General features: G+C 54.3%; 1 protein-coding gene across 1 annotated transcript; it reads left to right on the plus strand.

Annotated features, from left to right (window-relative positions):
• Positions 1 to 1,734: 1,734 nt before the first annotated feature.
• GUITHDRAFT_83326 (hypothetical protein) lies at positions 1,735 to 3,658 on the plus strand (the record flags this gene model as incomplete). The annotated part of the gene is made up of 3 exons (XM_005818151.1): positions 1,735 to 2,472; positions 2,529 to 2,836; positions 3,166 to 3,658. Coding segments are annotated over 3 exons (1,539 nt in total), but the record flags the coding sequence as incomplete, so codon positions are not given.
• Positions 3,659 to 9,668: the final 6,010 nt, after the last annotated feature.

Raw genomic sequence — 9,668 nt, forward strand, 5'->3', positions numbered from 1 at the left:
TAGAAGCAGCAGCTGCTGCCGCAGCAGTGACAAGGGCATCATCAACAATATCAGTAGGAGAAAAAGGATGCGAAGTAGGAGAGAGGATGGGTTGATAGGAGGATGGCAACTCAGGTGAAAAAGAACCAGAGGATGGGAGACAGATAAGCTGCAATTCACGGAGAAGAGGCAAGATACTAAAATAAAAAGGAAATGGAGCAGAGGCAAAGGCAGAGGCAAGGCAGCAAGAGCAAGAACAGGAGCATGAGAATGAAGGTCAATCATATTGTTCTTGACTCTTACGGGTACGGTTGTGGTGTTCAGGCGATGTTTTCTCTTATCGGCTCACCTTCCTCGCACAAAGATTTCAACTATGTCACTGAGTTTTTTCGAAACGGTTCTTTGCTGGACGAAAGGCGGATTCAAACATGGGACAAGACAATGCTGCCGGTACAGATCGGCTCAATTTGATACCTCGGTCTGATGCTATCTCGTCTTCCAACTCAGATGTTGCTGGGCACCACCGATCTCCTCGATCTGCGTGCAAAGCATGAAGAAGAAAGATTAGACGCGATGCATCTCCTGATTCACAGCCTTGCCAATGAGTCTCTGCTGACTGTGGGAGATGTTCACTTGTGCCAATCACAGCATTGACACTTCCACCCTCAGATGCCTAAAATAGATATGGATTCCTTCTCCTCTCACGACCCTCTCCTCTCCCTCCAAAGCGCCGTCGATGTCCAGGTTATTCCATGACGATCTTGTCTATGTATTCTCTGATGTGAGATGATGGGAAGGTTGAAGGAAAAGTCTATGCCATCGCACTCAAACCCATTGGGCTGATCTTTCGCGCTTTGCTCATTCTCCTAGCAACTCACAGGTCCAGCTTGTTGATTTGATATGCCTGAAGCAAACATGAGTTTTTCCTTCAAGATTGAACGGGGGGCAATTTCATTGTACATTCTGGCATTACCACACACTGAAGGCTTGCGTATTGTTGTGTTGTTTTGAACTTGATTTCGACAAGCTTCCAATCGCTGTTCCCAGGTTGACATTTGACACAATCAATGTTTAAATCATCTTGCTTCTTGCACCTCAAAACCTTTTTTCTGCTCTTCTCTCACTCTTGCCTTTCTTTTAGCTTTGCTACAGTCCAAGTTGTGCACCTCTTCCAGAATGTTGTCCATGAAGTACTTTACCTGGCTGAGCTTCTTGATATCGCACACCTATTTCCGGAACCAAGCAAAATATTCAGTGCAAGGTTGAATCATGATGTGTTCTGCAGGTGGTGGTTGTGGTTGTGGTTGTGGTGGTGGTGGATGAGATGATGAACATTGAAGATTGAAACTGTGTTGACCATCATACTTCAGACTGTTTCTACATCTTGTTTCTCAAGACCAGTCGAGCAGCGGATATCTTGACAGCCTGCTGAAGCAAATACAGCATGATGAGATTGATGTGTTTTTCGATGCCGTGTCAAACATCTTCAAAGAAGACTTCCAATTCTCCAACGATATCCACATGATTGAAACAGGTAACTTCATGATTTTATGTTCAGATAGATAGATACTGCATGTCAATATCTTTGTTTTCTTCTTCGTTATTTTGAACTTGTTGGATCAATCTTGTCTCAATTCTGACGATTCTGCCTCTAATGGACGAAATGATTTGAATTTCAAAACAGCAACTACCAACGACATCTTTGACGAAGACAGTCAGGAAGAAATGTACGACAGCAACACAACTCATCTCAATATGGAGCAGCAGCCTGCAGACACATCTCTTCCTATCTTGCAGTTCAAAGAAAAGATTCTTCAGGAGATCAACAGCAACACAGTCACATGCATCCAAGGAGAAACAGGATGTGGCAAGAGCTCGATGGTCCCTCAATTCATCCTCGATGATGCCAGGGCAAGACGACAGAGGGTCAACGTTATTGTATCACAACCACGAAGGCTTGCGGCTGTGGCGCTTGCGAGAAGGGTTGCGAGTCAAAACAACGAGAAGATTGGAAAAACTATTGGCTATCGTATTGGTCAAGGAGATCACGTTGTGTCCATGGAGACTCAGGTCACTTTCGTGACGATAGGATACTTGCTTCACAAGCTCTACCATAACCCTAAAACCTTCTTCAAGAGTTCCCATGTCGTCTTAGATGAGGTGCATGAACGAGGAATGGACTCTGATCTCCTGAACCTGCTGATCAAGAAGCTGATGGAGAACAGTAAGTCAAGCACAAAGCTGATCATCATGTCTGCAACCCTACAAGCCAACCTCTTCAGCCAGTTTTTCACCCCTGTTGGCGAGAAGGTCAGGGATACAATCTTCGTTGGAGCGAAGAGATACCACGTTGATGTTTATTTCCTGGACGAGTGGAAGAATTTTCACAGATCCTTTATGAATGACAAGAATCTCAATAATCTCTTGGGACAGTTCAAGATTCAAAACAAAGAAAATCAGGGAAACAAGCTGAAACCTGAGGTGAGAAAGATTGTGATGAAAGCTGCACCCTTTTCTTCCTTATCTCCTTATATTTGTTTTTGATGCAGTTGAACAAAGACTCCTGCACCCTCATAATCAATCTGCTTGCAAAGATTGTCAAGCCCGACATCTGCATTCTGGTCTTCCTTCCCGGCATCGGCGATATTGAATCCTTGCAGGAAGATATCAGAAGTAGCTCCTTGAGCTCCCCTCTCCAGATCCTCGTCCTACACTCGTTGGTCTCCCGCGAACAACAGGAAGCAGCGATTCTTCCAGCAACGGCTGGACACTGCAAGCTGATCCTCTCAACCAACATCGCTGAGAGCTCCATCACCATCCCCGATGTCCTCTACGTCATTGACTCATGCCTGAGCAAGTAGTCATATTGTCCCATATTATCTGATCATCATATTGATTCCTCTTTCCTCTTTCTCCTCCTCCTCCTCCACCACCTCCTCCTCATCATCATCATCATCATCGTCATCATCTTCCTCGTCATCGTCATCGTCATCGTCATCATCAAACGATCCATCATCAACGTCCCTGTTCTGCTGTTGCTGCTTTTCATGCTTCATGCTTTGCTGTAGTCTTGCGTATCCTGTTGTTCTGCTTTCCCTATCCTCAGTCTCAGTCATGGTCATACCCTTCTCCCTTTCATCAAATTTTTGTGTTCTTGCTCGTTCTACTCTTTACTCCTCCTCTCAGGGAAATCCACTTCGACGAGAAAAGGAACATGCCGGCACTGCTCGGGGCATGGTGCTCGCAGTCTTCTGCTAAGCAGCGACAGGGGAGAGCAGGAAGAGTTGCGCCCGGCTTCGTCTTCCATCTCGTTCCCCGGCACTTTCACGACAATGTCATGCTCCCGTTTGCAGAAGCAGAGATTTCTCGCCTTCCGCTCGAGAAAACCATCCTCAAGGTCAAGATCCTCCTCAAGAAGTTTGGCAGGCCTTCAGCTCTGCTTCAGCAGTCCCTTACTCCTCCTCCTCCAGCTCGCTTTGAGCTCGCAATCAAAGAGCTCTTCAAGGTTGGCGCTTTAATCCGCGAAGAAGAGACTTCACCTGTTACCCAGCTGGGAGTACTTGCCTCTGAACTCCCTGTTGATCTTGTGCTTGTTAAGCTGCTCGTGCTGGGCATAACCTGCTCCTGCCTCCCCGAAGCCATCGTGATGGCCTCTGCGCTCTCAGTCCAGGACATTTTTGCCATGCCCTCCTCTCTCTTTGTGAAGGACAAAGCATGCTTCCTCAAGGAGCTTGCTCGCAATTTTAGGAGTCGAGCTGAGCTGGACATGGGGAAGCTGTCCGAGCCGATCATGTACCTGGAGGCCTACAAGAGGTGGATAATCTCAAAGCGAGGCTCAAATGATGCCTCCAAGCTGGGGCTGAGCTTGACGAGGCTGAGGCAGATGGAAACTCTTGCGCTGGATCTTTGTCGGAGGTTCGAGGATCACTTTGCGCAACTGGAGGGGCTGAGGGACGACTCGCTCGACAAGCTCCACCTGCTGCGCGGCGCAATCATGTCGAGGAAGCGTTGTCAGCCGTCCACCCTGAGCTCCCTCTTTCAGGCAACGGATGATACTCTAAGGTTTGTCCTGGTGGGCAGCTGCTCGCAGTTGTTCATCAAGGGGTTGAAAATGGACAAGAAAAACTCTGAGATTGCCAGGTCAGGTTTTGACAACGAATGTTCTGTAATGCTCTACAAAGTTCCACCTGAGCTGAACAACAGCGATTGCATCGAATCCCTGCTGAAGGTGCTTGACATCAAGGTTGTCAACCATTGGAGTGTTGGGGTGAGCAATGCTGTCATACAGCTGAGCAACGACCAAGATCTCCTTTCTGCGCCATCCTCCTCTCAAAGCATCCCAGCTCAACTTGTACAGGACATGAGCTACGAAGTCAAGCTACTGTGGCAGGTTTACTTTGGCTCTCGCCGCAAGCTCGTGCTTCCCAACCCTCAGCAAGTGACGGCAACAAGGGAGTCGCAGACAGCCACCCTTGGAGGATTGAGCTCGGACTCGACGATCAGGTGGTTCCTGGAGAAGGAGAAAAAGGTGCTGGTGGAAGACGTCGATGTCGAGAAGGACAATAATGTCTTGAACAAGGCGGAGGAGAAGTTCCTTGTCCGGCCCAACTGGCGCTCTCCCCTGTCTGTGGTCGCCGATTTCAACAGAGAGCATGTAGAGCATAAAGCTGTGGCTATGTCCCTCTTGGGAACGATGAATGAGCAGAATGTGACAGCGACAGGGATGACCTTGCTTCCTAACAACCCCTTCGGAAAGTTGCTCCAGCTGGTGTTCAGCCCGAGGGCAGACAGGATGTCAATGATAGCCAGCAGCGACGGATCTCAGATGTTCTATTTCAAGATTGGGACAGGAACAATCGACCTCCTTCCGTACTTTATCACCACGGAAGATTTCGATGCGATCAACTGCATCCGACGATGCATCAGCAGAGCCATCCTGCGCCATCCGGAGAAAACAAGACAAGATATGAAAAAGCTGCTTGTATCCTTTCTCACTCACCAGCCTTCAAAATTCGAAGGAAAGAAGAAACCAAAATCTGCTGAATTCCATCTCACTATAGAAGAGACGCAGGAGTACCTTCCACAGCTCAAGAGGGGAAACAAAATCGACAAGCTAATTTCTACTGACGGGGATATCATCAAAGACAGCGGCCATGTGGGCCCTGGGAACGAGAAGGGGCAGGCCCAGCACCCCAACGAGGACGTCGACGCGCACGAGGACGCAGGAGCCGCACCATCACAAACTACAGATAAGAAGGAGGACACGGCTGACGTCGACGATGAGAGTATCGTCAAAGACAGCGGCCATGTGGGCCCTGGGAGCGAGAAGGGACAGGCCCAGCATCCGAACGAGGACGTCGACGCGAACAAGGACGCAGGAGCCGCACCATCGTGGACGAAGAAGCTCGCTGCATCGCTTGTTGAGGGGAAGGATGCGATCGTTAGGTTTTGCTGCAAGGAGGAAGGCACGAAGAAGTTAATGGTGGGCTGTAAACGTGAGCTTCTAAGACTCATCAGACAGGCTGGAGGGATGAGCACAGGGATCAGGGACAACAGCACTGGGGGAGAGGAAGAGAAGGCCCAGCACCCCGACGAGGACGTCGACGCGCACGAGGACGCAGGAGCCGCACCATCACAAACTACAGATAAGAAGGAGGACACGGCTGACGTCGACGATAACAGTATCGTCAAAGACAGCGGCCATGTGGGCCCTGGGAGCGAGGAAGGGCAGGCCCAGCACCCCGACGAGGACGTCGACGCGCACGAGGACGCAGGAGCCGCACCATCGCGGACGGCGGAGGAGACGGGGGAGTACCTTTCTCACGCCAAGGCCACGGCTGACGTCGACAGGACGGTATCTGCCGTCGACCTCGTGGTCAAGCTCCTGTGCGACGACAGCTTTGACCTACACGCCGACTCGCAGGAGCTGTCGATCCGCCGCGTCTCCTCTGTGTCCGCCGCCTCCTTCACCGTCCACGTGCTCTCCATAGGGCCTTGCTCGGGCTCGAGCATGAGCCTGTCAGACGCTGTGGAGCAGACGGTGAGGTGGTACACGCGAGCAGCAGGAAGGCGATCTACAAGAGTGCTGGAGTTTACGTCCCTGCAGACTAAGGAAGAAAAGAAGCTCGTTGCATCGCTTGTTGAGGGGAAGGCTGCGATTGATAGCTTTCGCTGCAAGGAGGAAGGCACATACAAGTTAATGGTGGGCCATAAACGTGAGCTTCTAAAACTCATCAGAAAGGCTGGAGGGATGAGCACATGGATCAGGGACAACAGCACTGGGGGCGAGAAGGGGCAGGCCCAGCACCCCGACGAGGACGTCGACGCGCACGAGGACGCAGGAGCCGCGCCATCGCGGACGGCGGAGGAGACAGGGGAGTGCCTTTCTCACTCCAAGGCCACGGCTGACGTCGACAGGACGGTATCTGCCGTCGACCTCGTGGTCAAGCTCCTGTGCGACGACAGCTTTGACCTACACGCCGACTCGCAGGAGCTGTCGATCCGCCGCGTCTCCTCTGTGTCCGCCGCCTCCTTCACCGTCCACGTGCTCTCCATAGGGCCTTGCTCGGGCTCGAGCATGAGCCTGTCAGACGCTGTGGAGCAGACGGTGAGGTGGTACACGCGAGCAGCAGGAGAGGGATCCAAGAGCGTGCTGGAGTTTACGTCCCTGCAGACTAAGCCAGAGAGGAGACGTGTGCGAAAGCACGGCAAGGGTATCGTGACAGTTGCTAGCTTTCGCTGCAAGGAGCAGGACTCGACGAAGATGATGATCGGGGTACAACCTGAGTTTGTGAAGCTGGTCAGGATAGCTGGAGGGATCAGCAGGTACGTCAATGTCCGTGTACTCAAGGGCGTCGAAAAGGAACCATTGAAGCGTACAGAGGACAAAACTCAGAACAAGCACCAATCCGCAGGAGCCGCGCCATCGCGGACGGCGGAGGAGACAGGGGAGTGCCTTTCTCACGCCAAGGCCACGGCTGACGTCGACAGGACGGTATCTGCCGTCGACCTCGTGGTCAAGCTCCTGTGCGACGACAGCTTTGACCTACACGCCGACTCGCAGGAGCTGTCGATCCGCCGCGTCTCCTCTGTGTCCGCCGCCTCCTTCACCGTCCACGTGCTCTCCATAGGGCCTTGCTCGGGCTCGAGCATGAGCCTGTCAGACGCTGTGGAGCAGACGGTGAGGTGGTACACGCGAGCAGCAGGAAGGCGATCTACAAGAGTGCTGGAGTTTACGTCCCTGCAGACTAAGGAAGAAAAGAAGCTCGTTGCATCGCTTGTTGAGGGGAAGGCTGCGATTGATAGCTTTCGCTGCAAGGAGGAAGGCACATACAAGTTAATGGTGGGCCATAAACGTGAGCTTCTAAGACTCATCAGAAAGGCTGGAGGGATGAGCACATGGATCAGGGACAACAGCACTGGGGGCGAGGAAGGGCAGGCCCAGCACCCCGACGAGGACGTCGACGCGCACGAGGACGCAGGAGCCGCGCCATCGCGGACGGCGGAGGAGACGGGGGAGTACCTTTCTCACGCCAAGGCCACGGCTGACGTCGACAGGACGGTATCTGCCGTCGACCTCGTGGTCAAGCTCCTGTGCGACGACAGCTTTGACCTACACGCCGACTCGCAGGAGCTGTCGATCCGCCGCGTCTCCTCTGTGTCCGCCGCCTCCTTCACCGTCCACGTGCTCTCCATAGGGCCTTGCTCGGGCTCGAGCATGAGCCTGTCAGACGCTGTGGAGCAGACGGTGAGGTGGTACACGCGAGCAGCAGGAGAGGGATCCAAGAGCGTGCTGGAGTTTACGTCCCTGCAGGCGACGAAGCAGAGGAACCTCGTCTATACGCACTGCATGGGGCGCGTTTGGATGCAGTACTACCGCTGCAAAGAGGAAGGCACGAAGACTATGATGATCGGCCCGACCCCCTCCTTTGTGACGCTGGTCAGGATAGCTGGAGGGATCAGCAGGTACGTCGCTGATGGTGGGCATGGGGGCCCTGGGAGCGAGGAAGGGCAGGCCCAGCACCCCGACGAGGACGTCGACGCGCACGAGGACGCAGAGCCGCACCATCGCGGACGGCGGAGAGACGGGGGAGTACCTTTCTCACGCCAAGGCCACGGCTGACGTCGACAGGACGGTATCTGCCGTCGACCTCGTGGTCAAGCTCCTGTGCGACGACAGCTTTGACCTACACGCCGACTCGCAGGAGCTATCGATCCGCCGCGTCTCCTCTGTGTCCGCCGCCTCCTTCACCGTCCACGTGCTCTCCATAGGGCCTTGCTCGGGCTCGAGCATGAGCCTGTCAGACGCTGTGGAGCAGACGGTGAGGTGGTACACGCGAGCAGCAGGAGAGGGATCCAAGAGCGTGCTGGAGTTTACGTCCCTGCAGGCGACGAAGCAGAGGAACCTCGTCTATACGCACTGCATGGGGCGCGTTTGGATGCAGTACTACCGCTGCAAAGAGGAAGGCACGAAGACTATGATGATCGGCCCGACCCCCTCCTTTGTGACGCTGGTCAGGATAGCTGGAGGGATCAGCAGGTACGTCGCGGACGGTGGGCATGGGGGCCCTGGGAGCGAGGAAGGGCAGGCCCAGCACCCCGACGAGGACGTCGACGCGCACGAGGACGCAGAGCCGCGCCATCGCGGACGGCGGAGGAGACGGGGGAGTACCTTTCTCACGCCAAGGCCACGGCTGACGTCGACAGGACGGTATCTGCCGTCGACCTCGTGGTCAAGCTCCTGTGCGACGACAGCTTTGACCTACACGCCGACTCGCAGGAGCTATCGATCCGCCGCGTCTCCTCTGTGTCCGCCGCCTCCTTCACCGTCCACGTGCTCTCCATAGGGCCTTGCTCGGGCTCGAGCATGAGCCTGTCAGACGCTGTGGAGCAGACGGTGAGGTGGTACACGCGAGCAGCAGGAGAGGGATCCAAGAGCGTGCTGGAGTTTACGTCCCTGCAGGCGACGAAGCAGAGGAACCTCGTCTATACGCACTGCATGGGGCGCGTTTGGATGCAGTACTACCGCTGCAAAGAGGAAGGCACGAAGACTATGATGATCGGCCGGATCCTCTCCTTTGTGAAGCTGGTCAGGATAGCTGGAGGGATCAGCAGGTACGTCGCGGACGGTGGGCATGGGGGCCCTGGGAGCGAGGAAGGGCAGGCCCAGCACCCCGACGAGGACGTCGACGCGCACGAGGACGCAGGAGCCGCACCATCGCGGACGGCGGAGGAGACGGGGGAGTGCCTTTCTCACGCCAAGGCTACGGCTGACGTCGACAGGACGGTATCTGCCGTCGACCTCGTGGTCAAGCTCCTGTGCGACGACAGCTTTGACCTACACGCCGACTCGCAGGAGCTGTCGATCCGCCGCGTCTCCTCTGTGTCCGCCGCCTGCTTCACCGTCCACGAGCTCTCCATAGGGCCTTGCTCGGGCTCGAGCATGAGCCTGTCAGACGCTGTGGAGCAGACGGTGAGGTGGTACACGCGAGCAGCAGGAGAGGGATCCAAGAGCGTGCTGGAGTTTACGTCCCTGCAGGCGACGAAGCAAGAGTGCTGGAGTTTACGTCCCTGCAGACTAAGGAAGAAAAGAAGCTCGTTGCATCGCTTGTTGAGGGGAAGGCTGCGATTGATAGCTTTCGCTGCAAGGAGGAAGGCACATACAAGTTAATGGTGGGCCATAAACGTGA

This window comes from Guillardia theta (assembly GCF_000315625.1).
Source record: "Guillardia theta CCMP2712 unplaced genomic scaffold GUITHscaffold_368, whole genome shotgun sequence".
Lineage (NCBI taxonomy): Eukaryota > Cryptophyceae > Pyrenomonadales > Geminigeraceae > Guillardia > Guillardia theta.